The 14938-nt window shown below is 43.7% G+C and overlaps 1 protein-coding gene across 9 annotated transcripts in view; it reads right to left on the reverse strand.

Annotated features, from left to right (window-relative positions):
- The window catches only part of KIAA1109 (KIAA1109 ortholog), a 908505-nt gene that overhangs the window by 380288 nt on the left and 513279 nt on the right, over positions 1 to 14938 (reverse strand). For all 9 annotated transcript variants that reach the window (XM_033938537.1, XM_033938601.1, XM_033938589.1 and 6 more), the window contains one exon: positions 8035 to 8276. In XM_033938537.1, the coding sequence (XP_033794428.1) occupies positions 8035 to 8276 (242 nt within the window). The remainder of the gene's footprint in view (positions 1 to 8034; positions 8277 to 14938) is intronic.

Consider the following 14938-nt stretch of genomic DNA (forward strand, 5'->3'; position numbering starts at 1 on the left):
CAGACTCACTGATTTATAATCATTTTAAAAACGCCTCAAAAATATGTGTATCACTACATTTCACAATAGTAATACAGGAAAGAAAAAGCCTTAGAGAACTTATGAGGTAAACACCTCTATTCTACAAAATTAATCATCAGCATAAAAGACCTTCCTATCATTTAATCAATTCTGCTATTTAAAAACAAATTTACACCAAATATTTAAATATTTGTCAAAGAAATATTCAGAAAATTTTTCACTTAAGAGCTGAGTATTCTAGTGATTACTCTATTTCCCTATATATCTTGTATGATTACCAAGATAGATTTCATATTGATGCAAATTTTACATATTTATCAGTGATGTAAAGATGGGAATAACTAGTGAGATAATTAAATTTGCTGATGACAAAAGTTGTTAAATCTCAAGAGGATTGTGAAAAACTGTAAGAGGACCTTGGGAGACTTGGCTTCAAAATGGCAGATGACGTTTAATGTGAGCAAGTGCAAAGTGATGCATGTGGGAAAGAGGAACCCAAACTATAGCTATGTGATGCTGGGTTCTGTGTTAGGAGTCACTGCCCAGGAAAAGGATCTGGGTGTCATTGTTGAGGATACGTTGAAACCCTCAGCTCAATGTGCGGCGGCTGCTAAGAAAGCAATAGAATTAGTACATTACATTAGTGATTTCTATTCCGCCAATACCAGGAAAGGAATGGAAAACAAAGATCAAAATGTTATAATGCCCTTGTATTGCTCTGATACAGCTGCACCCCAAATACTGTGTGCAATTCTGGTCACCGAATCTCAAAAAAGATATAGCGGAATTAGAAAAGGTGAAGAAAAGAGAGACAAAAATGATAAAAGGGAGGGGGTGACTTCCCTATGAAGAAAGGCTAAAGTGGCAAGGGTTCTTCAGCTTGGAGAAGAGATAGCTCAGGGGTGATATGATAGAAGTCTATAAAATACTGAGTAGAGTGGAAAGGGTAGAAGTTCACTCTTTCACTCTTTCCAAAAATACTAGGACTAGGGGACATGCGATGAAGCTACTAAGTAGTAGATTTAAAACAAACCAGAGAAAATTAAACTGTGGAATTTGTTGCCAGAGAATGTGGTGAAATCAGTTAGATTAGCAGGGTTTAAAAAAGGTTTGGATAATTTCCTGAAACAAAAGTCCATAAGTCATAATTAAGATGGACTTAGGGAACTCCCACTGCTTATTCCTAGGATAGAAATAGAAATAGATGACAGATAAGGGCCACGGCCCATCAAGTCTGCCCACTCCGGTGACCCTCCCTATCTATCTTTGCGGATAGATCCCACATGTCTATCCCATCTGGCCTTAAAATCCGGCACACTGCTGGCCTCAATAACCTGAAGTGGAAGACTATTCCAGCGATCAACCACCCTTTCAGTGAAGAAGAACTTCCTAGTGTCACTGTGCAGTTTCCCGCCCCTGATTTTCCACGAATGCCCCCTTGTTGCCGCTGGACCCTTGAAGAAGAAGATGTCTTCTTCCACCTTGATGCGGCCCGTGAGATATTTGAATGTCTCGATCATATCTCCCCTCTCTCGACGTTCCTCGAGTGAGTAGAGCTGCAATTTCCCCAACCGCTCCTCGTACGGGAGCTCCTTGAGTCCCGAGACCATCCTGGTGGCCATTCTCTGGACCGATTCCAGTCTCAGCACATCCTTGCGGTAATACGGCCTCCAGAATTGCACACAGTACTCCAGGTGCGGTCTCACCATGGATCTATACAGTGGCATAATGACTTTAGGTTTACGGCTGACGAAACTCCTGCGTATGCAACCTATGATTTGCCTTGCTTTGGATGAAGCTTGCTCCACTTGGTTTGCAGACTTCATATCTTCCCTGATAATCACCCCTAAGTCTTTTTCTGCTTCAGTTCTTGTCAGGATCTCGCCATTTAGGGTGTAAATCTTGCATGGATTTTGGCTTCCCAGGTGCATGACTTTGCATTTTTTGGCATTGAAACTGAGTTGCCAGGACCTAGACCAGTGCTCCAGCAGAAGTAAGTCATGCACCATATCGTCTGCCATTGCTTTTTTGTCTGTTGAGCTTTTGCTCACTACATTGCTCAGTTTGGCATCATCAGCGAATAATGTTATTCTACCTCGGAGCCCTTCTGTCAAGTCTCTTATATAGATGTTGAACAAGATCAGTCCCACTTATCACCTCTGACATTTCGGAGGGGGTGCCATTCACCATCACCCTCTGAAGCCTACCTCCAAGCCAGTTCCCAACCCATTTGGTTAATGTGTCGCCCAAACCTAAAGAACTCATCTTGTTCAGCAACCTGCGGTGTGGCACGCTATCAAATGCTTTGCTGAAATCCAGGTAGACGATGTCCAGGGACTCACCAACATCCAGCTTCTTCGTCACCCAGTCAAAGAAGCTGATCAGGTTGGATTGGCAGGATCTCCCCATAGTAAATCCATGTTGGCAGTTATCCTGTAGATTCTCCTCGTCCATGATCCTATCCAATTGGCGTTTGATTAGGGTTTCCATTAGTTTGCTCACTATTGAAGTGAGACTCACTGGTCTGTAGTTTGCCATCTCCATCCTGGAGCCTTTCTTGTGTAGTGGAATGACGTTAGCCGTCTTCCAGTCCATCGGGACGTTACCTGTACTAAGGGAGAGATTGAAGAGCACGGATAGTGGTTCCGCCAAGACATCACCCAACTCCCTGAGTATCCTGGGGTGTAGGTTGTCAGGCCCCATTGCCTCGTTGACCTTGATTTTTGACAGCTCGCAGTAGACGCTGCTGGGTGTAAATTTGAAATTACTAAACGGGTCTACTGATTTGATCCTTGTCTGTGGCTGAGGGCCGATTCCCGGCGCCTCGCGGGTGAAGACTGAACTGAAGTATTCATTTAACAGTTGGGCTTTTTCCGAGTCCGTCTCTACATGGTCTCCGTCTGGTTTTCTGAGTTGTACTATCCCGCCCGAGTTCTTTTTTCTGTCACTAATATACCTGAAGAAGGATTTATCTCCCTTCTGGATGTTCTTTGCTAGAGACTCCTCCATGCTGAATTTGGCCTCTCTAACTGCCGCTTTGACGGCTCTTGATTTGGTCAGATAATCTACTCTGGAGTCCTGAGTCCCTGATTGTTTGTAAGAAATGAATGCTTTTTTCTTCTCTTTGATGAGGTCCGAGATTTCCATAGAGAACCACTGTGGCTTGTTGTTCCTACTCCGTTTGCTTACTGATTTAACATAGCGGTTTGTTGCTTCCTGTATAGTGGTTTTCAAAGTGGACCACATTTCTTCCACGCTGTCGGTGTCTGCTTGGATTTGTAGCGCCTGGTGAACGAAGTCTCCCATGTCTTGGAAGTTTGTGTCCTTGAACTTGAGAACCTTGGTCAGTGTGGTAGATTTCGTGAAACCTTTCCTGAGATTGAACCATATCATATTGTGGTCGCTGGAGGCCAAAGTTTCACTTACCGAGACCTCTGTGATACTTTCTCCATTGGTAAGTACCAAGTCCAAAATTGCCTGATCCCTTGTTGGCTCAAATACCAGTTGCCTGAGTCCTGCTCCATTCAAAGAGTTTAATAGCTTCCTGCTGCTGCCGGAAGCAGAGGAAAGCGTGACCCAATCCACATCGGGCATGTTGAAGTCACCTACCAATACTGTGTCCCCCCGCAAGGTGATATTCTCTATATCTCCAATTAATTCCATATCTAGGTCTTCTTGATGTCTTGGGGGGTCTGTATACTATGCCAAGATACAGGCATTTGTCCTTCCCTCTGGCCAAATTTACCCAAAGGGATTCCCCAGTGTACTGTACATCTGTGATTCTGGTGACCTTAATGTCATCTTTAGTATATAATGCTACCCCACCTCCCAATTTGCCCTCCCTGTCCCGACGAAGCAAGTTGTAACCTGGTACGACCATGTCCCACCCGTGGGAGTCTGTGAGCCAGGTCTCAGATATCGCCACCACATCCAGGTCGGCATTCCTCATTTCTGTTTCCAAGTCTAGGATCTTGTTTCCCAGACTGTGGGCGTTGACGTACATAGCCCTCCATGTTGTGTGCTTGTTGTATCTCAGTGGGGACAGTCCCTCTTTATCGACTAGGACACCATTAGTATTTTTTGCATGTCTCTTACACTCCCTAGACCCAGAGCTACAGCGTGCACCTATCCCGGACTCCCCATGACTACAGTGTGCTCCTATCCCAGACTTGGTAATGTGTGTACCCTGTGGGGGTATTCCCGTTTGGGCTACTTGAGCTCCATTAGTGCAGTTTATAACGTGTGCACTCTCGCTGGTCCCAGAATTACAGTGTGTACTCCCTCTAGACCCAGAATTGCTATGTGTACTCCCCTTAGACCCAGAATTGTAATGTGTCCCAGAAATGTAGTGTTTACTTAGTTCAGCCTCAAAAGAGTATTGGCAGCCCGTACCCTCCCCCAACTTACCTAGTTTAAAGCCCTGTGTAGTAGGCGGGCTAGACTGTGTCCAAGGACGTTCTTCCCCCTCTTGGTCAGGTGTAACCCGTCTGGTCCAAGCAGTCCTTGCAGTGCCTCTCCGTGGTGCAGGAACCCAAAGTTCATCTCCTTGCACCATTCCTTCAGCCAGTCGTTCACCCTCCGGACTCGATCCTCCCTGGCACTGCCCTTGCCCCTCACTGGGAGGATCGAGGAGAAGACCACCTGCGCATCCATCCTCTTCAGCTTCTCCCCCAGGGCTCTGAAGTCTTCGGGAATGCTTTCCGGGGTGCCCCTGGCAGTGTCGTTGGTTCCGACGTGTATGAGAATCATAGGGAAGTGATCTTGGGGCTTGATGAGTCTGCCCAGGCTAGCAGTTACATCCCGGATCCTGGCCCCCGGCAAGCAGCAGACCTCTCTTGATTGCAGATCTGGTCTACAAATTGGTCCCTCGGTGCCCCTTAGCAGTGAATCCCCGATGACCACAACTCTGCGCTTCCTAGGGGTGGGCCGACCTGTGGACTCTGGAACCAGAACCGTCTGTTCAACCACTTCTTGTACCTCGTTGTCAGGACCTTCCTGTAGCAGCTGGTATCTGTTCTTAAGGGGGATATGTGGTGTCGATGTAGAGCTGCCCTGTATGTGGAAGAGAGAAACAGAATTAGGTTTTCTGCGTTTTCCTGTGGAGGAAGTCACCAGCTGCCAGGAATCAGCATCTCCAGAGACTTCCTGAATTCCGACGGTAGGATTCAAGTCTGAAGTTCTGGAAGCTTTGGGTGACTCAAGGATGGTCTTGTCAGTCTCTCGTTCGGCTATCTGAGACAGTTCCTGGATTATTCCGTCGATGAAGGTCTCGTCATCACGGATGCTCCTTAAGCATTGAATCTCTTCTCTCAGACTCCTCAGCTCTAGCAGAAGGCTTTCATCTGGCTGATCAATTGGTTCCGTCTGAGTGGAGACTTAAGACATCTTTGAGGGGATGGCCTCGGTCTGTACAGAGACCTCTGCCCTCTGTCCAGGCTACCCCTCAATCTGTACGAAGACCGTAGCCATCCTCTGGGTACTCTCGGCAACTGAGCTGCCTGTCTTGACTGAAGTCTTCCTGCCTCTAGTTCTGCCTGCCATATATAAAGGTTTTTTATTATTAATTATTTATTTATTTATTTAGGGTTTTTTTTTATAGATATAGATATGTCAGAATGGGGGCTGTTAGGTGTTGGTCAGAATGTGTTGAGGTTGGAAGGATAAATTAGAATAGAGTGATTGGTGAGGTCCACCTGTTAAGTGTGCTTGTTGGTTAGGTAGGAGTAGAGAGTTGAAAGTTGAAAGACCTGGAAGAGGGAAAGATTGAAGAAAGACTGAAGTTGATTGGTAAATTGGCTAGTTGTAGGTCTTTAGAGACCAGCTAAAATTGATAGCCCTTCCTTGATGCCCTTCTTGAGGCCCTTCGCAAAGGTGTTCTTGCTAAGGCGAGCGCCTTTGCCGCTCGCCTTCGCCGCGCGCCGAACGGCCGCACGCCGTTGGCTCGAGCCCTTTTATGGGAGGGAGATCTGCTGTGACGTCGGGGGAGTGGGCGGAGTTACCAGCACGTCCCGTCCGCCTCCTCCTCCTCCTCTGGCAATTTCAGCGCTCCTCTCCGCTTCCCTGCTTTGCCTCCTCCGTCACTTGTACGGTCCTCCGCTGCTTTTTCTCCCCCTTTCTCTGTCTCCTCCGCTTCCGTATGCTCTCCGCTCCCTTTCTCCGCCTTCACCTCCTCTCCGTGACTCTCCGCCTCCCTGCACGCTCTCCGCCCCTTCCTCCGCTTCTCTGTATGCACTCCGCTCCTCTCGCCGCTGCTATGTGCCTCCTTCCTCTCTCTCTGCTAGATCAGCTTGCCTGCCCTCTCTCCCTGCAAGCACCCTCTCGCCGCTCCCTCGTGCTTGCCTGGCAGCATAAAATCATAGCGGGTCCACCCATCCCCACTTAATCTAAGGCCTGATTGGCCAATCAGACCTTAGACTTAGTGGGGATGGGCGGACCCGCTATGCCTAAAGCCTGATTGGTCCAGGCTTCTAGAGCCTGGGCCAATCAGGCCTTAGGCTTCGGCGGGATGGGCCGGGAAGGGGCGGGCCCGCTTCATTTCGACGAGGCGTGCCTGCCGGCTCAAGACGTGCAACACCCATCTAAGAACAGGTTTGGTGGAGTGGTTTGGGGGTTGTTAGCGCCGGGGGGGGGGGGGTGTGCGTCTTCCGGCAGGAGGGATTGGGCACCCTCCTGCCAGCTATCGATATTGTCGGGGGGGAGATCGGTAATGTCGGGGGGGGGGGCGGTCGGTAGTGTCGGGGGGGATGCGTCTTCGGGCAGGAGGGATTGGGCACCCTCCTGCCAGCTATCGATATTGTCGGGGGGGAGATCGGTAATGTCGGGGGGGCGGTCGGTAGTGTCGGGGGGGTGCGTCTTCGGGCAGGAGGGATTGGGCACCCTCCTGCCAGCTATCGATATTGTCGGGGGGGAGATCGGTAATGTCGGGGGGGGGGGGGGGGCGGTCGGTAGTGTCGGGGGAGGGTGCATCTTCGGACAGAGGGTTTGGGCACCCTCCTGGTCAGGGGGCCGCGGCCCGCTATACTTATAGCGGCAGAGAGATCCCTTGCCGCGATAAGTATAGCGGCCGCGTCTACTTACAATGTAGGCCAGCATTTTGCTGGCCTACATTTTAAGCTTCTCCTCTACTAGGGAGACGCGTAGGGCTGCCTAGGTTCAGCCTAAGGCCCGCCTAAGGCCCTTAGACGAGCTTAGGCATCTTGCGGGTCTCCCTAGGCTCCCGGAGGCGCCTTCAGGCTTGCCTGGGGAGCATTTTTTTAAAAAAAACGTGCATCCTGATTGGCTGATTAGACAGCTGTAGGACGCCTAAAATCGGGATGCACTTTGGAGAATCAGGGCCTCATAGTTCAGTTAAAAAACAACACTCTTAAAAATGGTCAATAAACATCAGAAATCTTCAAATCCAGTTTGAATATAAAAGTTCAACTCAAAAAAAGCATTCACAAACAGTTGGGTTTTTAACATTTTCTTAAAATTCAGTCTAACAGCACGCAAACGCAAAATCCTTGGCAGGGGATTCCACAGCTTTAGCCAATGATACCAATCCTCAACCCCCCTATTTTTACAGCAAAAAAAGTTTCTAACTGCAATGGATCCAGAAATATATACTGATTACCCTCCAAAGAAATTAAAACATTTGTAAGGAAATTTCAAAGAAAAGGAAGACCCTGATGACGACACTTGTGACTTCAAATCAAAAAAAGGCCCTCCTCCTCAATTACTGTATGTTCCACAAGAAAAGCGAGGAAAAATCTGCAATTTCATTGGACAGCTCAACATGAATTCTCCACCCACATTCTGTGCATGTACTAACGGCCTTTAAAGCTCTATGTGCTTCGGGGCCACTAGTGCGGCTTTGTAAAAGAGGCCATAAGACTATACTTCTTCACATTTTTGGGTGGGGGTGTGGGGAAGCATGACAGGTTGACATTCACGATCAAATTAAAGTCCCTTCCGAAAATCACACTGTTTACAGGTGTAAATATGAGCAAAAAAGAAGTGTCAAAGACCACTTACCTGTCATTCCATGGCTTCTCATTCTGCCCATCTTATATTCCGCTTTCAATGACGGCAGAAGTGCTGCTCCAATAGCTATACCATCTAACATGGCACTGAATTTAAGTACTATAGGCTTTTTCTCTAAGCCTTCTGGTAGCTGAGGAAACTCATTAGTTTCAATGGGAGTCTGGTTAACACTTGGTGGTGTCTTTTCACTGACCAGAGGAATGGCATTCTGGTCTTCTTTTGAAAGCTGTGACCTGTTTAAAAAAAAATAAAAATAATAAACAACTTAAAAATACTAGAAACATCTCCTCAAAAACAATAAGGTCCATATTCTATAACCAGCGCCTTGGCATTGGGTGTGTCAAGAGAGGAAATGTAGTATTTTATAAAAAGGTTTTAGATTTTAAATTAGTAGAGATTTAAGTCTATGTGAATTGGGTGAATGTTTGGTGATACAGAATGAAACTTTGGTGTTGTGTGTGGCATATTTACCACTAGGGCAAGGGTAGGGAACTCCGGTCCTCGAAAGCCGTAATCCAGTTGAGTTTTCAGGATTTCCCCAATGAATATGCATTGAAAGCAGTGCATGCAAATAGATCTCATGCATATTCATTGGGGAAATCCTGAAAACCCGGCTGGAATACGGCTCTCGAGGACCGGAGTTCCCTACCCCTGCACTAGGGACTCCTTTTACAAAGGTGCGTTAGGGCCTTAACGCGTGGAATAGCACGCACTAGCTGCTACCGCCTCCTCTTGAGCAGGCAGTAGTTTTTTAGCTAGCGTGCACTATAGCGTGCGCTAATCTGGTACGTGCGCTAAAAACGCTAGCGCACCTTTGTAAAAGGACCCCCAGGTGTGATGATTGATCAGGGTTTTCCTTTCTCAGATTATTTATTTGCCTTGCAGGTAGATTTTACAAAGTTATGTTTGTTGGGAGATTTTAATCTTCCATTGAAACCGGATGAAATTAGAGATGAGGATTTGGAATATGATTTATTCTGTGTAACATCAGGATTAAAAATGTCACAAATAGCGAGAGAGATAACACATAAAGACGACAATCTATTAGATCTCATCCTTCTCTCCAGTAAATTAAGAGAAATATTGGAGGGGAAAGTACAGGTAAAAGTGGTCCCATGGACTTTTTATGTCTTTTGTTCTCTCTACAATTGTTAAAACAGAGAGGCCAAGATTTGATTTTCAAGAATTGGCTGAAATTTGGTTGCCATCACTATATGTAGATGAGGAGAGAACGATACAAGATATAGAGATTTGGTGCGCAACCTTGAAATCTGCTCTGGTATCCACTCCATTGCCAGAATCATGGATCCTGGCAATGGAGAAGAGAAATTCTAATCAACCTTAAACGAGAGCTTAGGAAATCAGAAAGTCAATGGAAGAAAGCTGGTAATGGAGATGATTACGAAAGTTATTGTATTAGATTGATGGGAGTATAAATCACTGTGTGAAAATGTACGAAATACGTTTTTCAAGATCAAATAAAATTTGCACAGTATAGACCCAGATAATTATTTCATACTGTTCGATATTTGATCAATGGGAATGATAAATTCAGTGACAATCTCCATCTGAATGTTGATAAATATGTTAGCATTTTAGCAAATAAGATGAATAGCAGGATGAAAATTGATGATTTATCACATTTACAGTTGACTAGTGAGAGCGTAAGGGGAGGAAAACTGTGGAATTCCTTTAGGCCAATATGTGAAGAAGTGATTAAAGTAATTAGAACTATTACTCCTATAAGATTATTGTTTGATCTATGTAATACGAGCATAATGCACTTATTAGCTATGTGACTAGTATAGTTAATAAATCCCTTTCTAATGGAATTTTCCCAGAAGAATGTAAACAATCTACCATTACTCCTATCTAAAAGAAGATTTATTTATTTAAAAATTTCTAGCGGATAACAATTAGTATATACAAAAGAAATAACATACTTACACATCCATTAATTTAAAAATAAAATCACATTAAAAAACATCATCTTATATTCAGGATTAGAGAACGTCTAGTTATCGCCCGATTTCTGTTATCCCTTTTCTTGGGAAAATAATTGAGAAATTGGTATTGCAACAGCTGGATGACTATATTCAACAAGTTGATAGAATTCTTGACAATTTGGATTTCGAAAATTACATACCCATTCTTTTACAAAGCCACGCTAGTGGCTGCCGTGCAGCAACAGTCCCAAAGCCCTTTAAATCTCTATGGGCTTCGGGGCCGTTTCTACAGTGGCCCATGCTAAATGGCTTTGTAAAAGAGGCCAATAGTGTGCAATTGTTATTATTTTGGTAATTGACACTTTAAGGAAGGGATTGGATAAGAAACTGTCTTATTGTATGATTTCATTAGATGTTATAGGGGCTTTTGACACTGTGAAATTGGAATTATTATTGCTGAAGTTTAAAAAAAAATTAGGTACTGGAGAAGAGGTGTTAAAATGGTTTTCTTCTTACTTGCTAGGATGTTCTTTCTCTATGACAAAACAAACGAACTGCAGCTCAAAGTCAAAAGACGAAAACAAAGAAAAAACTGCAGATACGATGTACAAGGTGTAAAAACTGATCTTTATTAAAAAGGTTCAATGTAGCATTCAAAACTGAATAAAAATACATAAAAATATAAAAATGGCTCTCAGGTGTGAGTCCACGGACCCCACACGGTCCGTGTTTCGGAAAACACTTCTTCCTCAGGGGTCCTAAGCAATGCAATATTTCCAAATACAAAGCCTCATAGAACCAGACAAAACAAATGAAGCCTTGAGGCGTATGAAGTATCCTATCCGTTAGCATTTTTGCACTACTGCTGGATAGGATACTTCATGCGCCTCAAGGGTCAGCCTTATTTTTAATTTAATTTAATTCTTATATACCGCTATACCATGAGGTTCAAAGTGGTTTACAAAAAAAGATACATCTGCTTTGTTATTTAATATCTATATGTCAATTTTAGGGAAGATATTCCAAAATTTAGAGGTTGATTATAAACTCTATTGCTGACAACATCTTATTCTTTTTTCCGACTGGAATCCAAAAAGGACAGGTGGAGGCTAGATTGGATCCTTGTATTAGGGAGGTGAAATTATGGCTGTCTAATCATGGTTACAGTGGTTTGCAGTTAAATGTGAATAAGACTGAGGTGATGATTGTGAGTCATGACAAGAAAGAAACTTGCCCTACCACCTTGAATGTGCAGGGAGTCCAATTAAATGTAAAGAGATATGTTTAGACTCTGCTTTGCCAATGGGAAAACAAATTCTGATGACAATTCAAGGAAGTAATAGAGGTGGAATGCATGCAAATCTGCCTCATGCATATTCATTAGGGATATCTTGAAAAAAATGACTGGCTGGGGGTCCCCCAGGACAGGTTTAAGAACAACTGGTGTAAGCGGTTGGAGTCTCTCTTGCTTCTGGTCCCACAGGGGAAGCGTCCCTTACACAAGCAAATTGATTTATATAACTTTTAAAATTTCATAGGAAACCTAACTAAATACAAATTAAATACAATACTTCCTGAATTAATAACAAACAAAAAGAGATTACGTTCTTACCTTGCTAATATCTTTTCTAGTAGATAGATGTGTCATTCTGGACAGATGAGTAATCTCCCCATGCTCACAAGCCATGCAGAAGGAATCCATTCCAGTTTTTCAACCCCTCCTCCTTCACCAGAGGGCTCTGCTGCCCCCTTCAATTTGTACCAAAGCAGGCGCTACCCCTGTATAGAAACACATGTGAAGGAGGGATATGGGGAACTCCTTGAACTCTGAAACATGTTAAATAGAACAATCAAAACATCACACCAGAAACATTTATGGATCTCAAACTTTACCCCAACATGTCATAGCAATAGATTATTCTCCAAACATTTGACTGACATCCAAATTTAAGTTTGGACTTGAACTCTCTGAGAAAGTAGACAGATGCAGGAGGTAACTGATAGGGTAGGGCCCGAGAATGACATACCCATCTACTAGAAAAGATATTTTTAAGGTTAAGAACCTAATCTCTTTTTCTAGTGCAATAGGTGTCATTCTGGACGGATGGGATATACAAAAGCAGTCCAGAAATTTAGGACGGGACCTCTGCGCTGGCTTATAGCACTGAGAACCCAAAGACAAAATCCTCCCTTGCCGCTACATCTATTCATTTTATTTATTTATTTAAAAAATTTCTATACCATTTAAAACTAAATGGTTTACAATAATTTACATACATAATTTTAAAATAAAAACATGATAAAATAAACATACAAACAATCCTCAGAAATCATATCTACAAAATAATACCATAGCTTGCATAGTACAGGTCATGAAAAATCTACTCTGCAAAACTTAGAAAATGTATGTAGAGTGGACCAGGTTGCTGCCCTACAAATCTTCTCAGGGGAGACCATCCAAGCTTCTGCCCACAAAGAAGTCACACTTCTAGTGAAATGTATCTTCAAAGAGACTGGTAAGAACATAAGAATTGCCGCTGCTGGGTTAGACCAGTGGTCCATCGTGCCCAGCAGTCCGATCACGCGGCGGCACCCAGGTAAAAGACCAGTGATCTAAATGACTCCAGCCTCAACTGCGTACGTTCCAGTTTAGCAGGAACTTGTCCAACTTTGTCTTGAATCCCTGGAGGGTGTTTTCCCCTATAAGAGCGTTCCAGTTTTCTACCATTCTCTGGTTGAAGAACTTCCTTACGTTTGTACGGAATCTATCCCCTTTCAACTTTAGAGAGTGCCCTCTCGTTCTCCCTACCTTGGAGAGGGTAAACAATCTGTCTTTATCTACTAAGTCTATTCCCTTCAGTATTTTGAATGTTTCAATCATGTCCCCTCTGTCTCCTCTTTTCAAGGGAGAAGAAGCCCAGTTTCTCCAATCTCTTACTGTACGGCAACTCCTCCAGCCCCTTAACCATTTTAGTTGCTCTTCTCTGGAGCCTTTCATGTAGTACCATGTCCTTCTTCATGTATGGCGACCAGTGCTGGACGCAGTACTCCAAGTGAGGGCGCACCATGGCCTGGTACAGTGGCATGATAACCTTCTCTGATCTGCTCGTGATCCCCTTCTTTTTTTTTTTTTTAATTTCTTTATTCATTTTTTCATATTACAACAAGTATATCAGAAAAATACATATAATCTTATAAACACTTGATTTTCCTTCATGAATACTTTAAGTACAATATATTATATTTATATTTTTATAATGTTTTAGATAATATGTAAATCATTTAATATGTATGACAAATATAAATAAAATAACCCCCCCCCCAAACCCTCCCTTCCTATTTCAGAAACTCTAACCTAATACTTAAAAATGCATTAATTAATTCATACATATTGTAAGGTAAATAAAATAATACCCACCCACATCCCCACTTAACAAATCTCTTATTATGGGAAAATGTTATTAATCATTACAAAAATCTGCTAATGGTCTCCAAATCTTCAGAAATTTACCAAAATAACCTTTCTGTGTTGCTATTGTGCGCTCCATTTTATATATATGGCATACCGAATTCCACCAAAAGTTATAATTTAATCTGTCATAATGATCCTCTTCTTAATCATTCCTAGCATTCTGTATGCCCTTTTTGCCGCCGCCGCACATTGCGTGGACGGCTTCATCGACTTGTCGATCAGAACTCCCAAGTCTCTTTCCTGGGAGGTCTCTCCAAGTAACGTCCCGGACATCCTGCATTCGTGCATGAGATTTTTGTTACCTACATGCATCACTTTACATTATCCACGTTGAACCTCATCTGCCATGTTGATGCCCATTCCTCGAGCCTGATTATGTCATGTTGTAGATCTTCGCAATCCCCCTGTGTCTTCACTACTCTGAATAACTTCGTATTGTCCGCAAATTTAATCACCTCACTCGTCGTACCAATGTCCAGATCATTTATAAAGATGTTGAAGAGCATAGTACTTGCATCGTGCCAAAGAGAGCTTAGTTCTGAAGTTCATAAGATGTAGCATAAGAACATAAGCAGTGCCTCTGCTGGGTCAGATCAGAGGTCCATCATGCCCAGCAGCCTGCTCACGCAGCGACCCATCAGGTCCAGGATCTGTATAGTAATCCTCTATCTATCCCCTTCTATCGCCTTTTCCTTCAGGAAATTGTCTAATCCCTTCTTGAACCCCAAAACCGTACTCTGTCCTATCACACCCTCTGGAAGCTCCACAAAAGTTTTTGCAAGCTGGCCAACAGGTACCACAGAGGGACTGGCCTGTCAGCTGCAGATCTCAGTCTGCTTCTGCTCCACGCAGGCAGAGCTTGACCCTCAAAGTGGGGAGCTCAGAGCACCAAAAGCCACCAAAAACCAAGAAAAAAGACAAAAAAAAAAGAGAAATATACAGAGCAGATCAATATACAGAACAGATCAGAAAGACTCTTTTCAGCTTGCAAGTAGAAGAAAAAACTGAAGGGGCCAGCAGAGCCCTCTGGTGAAGGAGGAGGTGTTAACAAACTGGAATAGATTCCTTCTGCATGCTCACAAGCATGGAGAGATTACCCAATTGTCCAGAATGATACACCTATTGCACTAGAAAAATCTACTGGGGTCAATTCTCCAAGGGAGTTAGAAAGGTAGTCTACAAGGCCTGAGCTTAGACATCTAAATTTAGGAGAAGGGATAGCAGACATAAATACAAGCAAGTTAAAACCATTTTAGCTGTAGAAACCTTTTCTGGAGAATGTAGTCAAGGTCAGCAGTATAGTTGGATTTAAAGTCTGTTTGGGCAAGTTTCTGTAAGACATGTCCATAAACAACTATTTCATAGGCTTGTGGACCACCACTTTATACTGCTATGAGCTTGAAAAGAGTAGTGACTCCAGATTAGGATCTGTTGGGCACTTCTTCCAAATAACTTAGATTAGATATTGTAGGATGCC

Source organism: Geotrypetes seraphini, chromosome 1 (genome assembly GCF_902459505.1).
Source record: "Geotrypetes seraphini chromosome 1, aGeoSer1.1, whole genome shotgun sequence".
Lineage (NCBI taxonomy): Eukaryota > Metazoa > Chordata > Amphibia > Gymnophiona > Dermophiidae > Geotrypetes > Geotrypetes seraphini.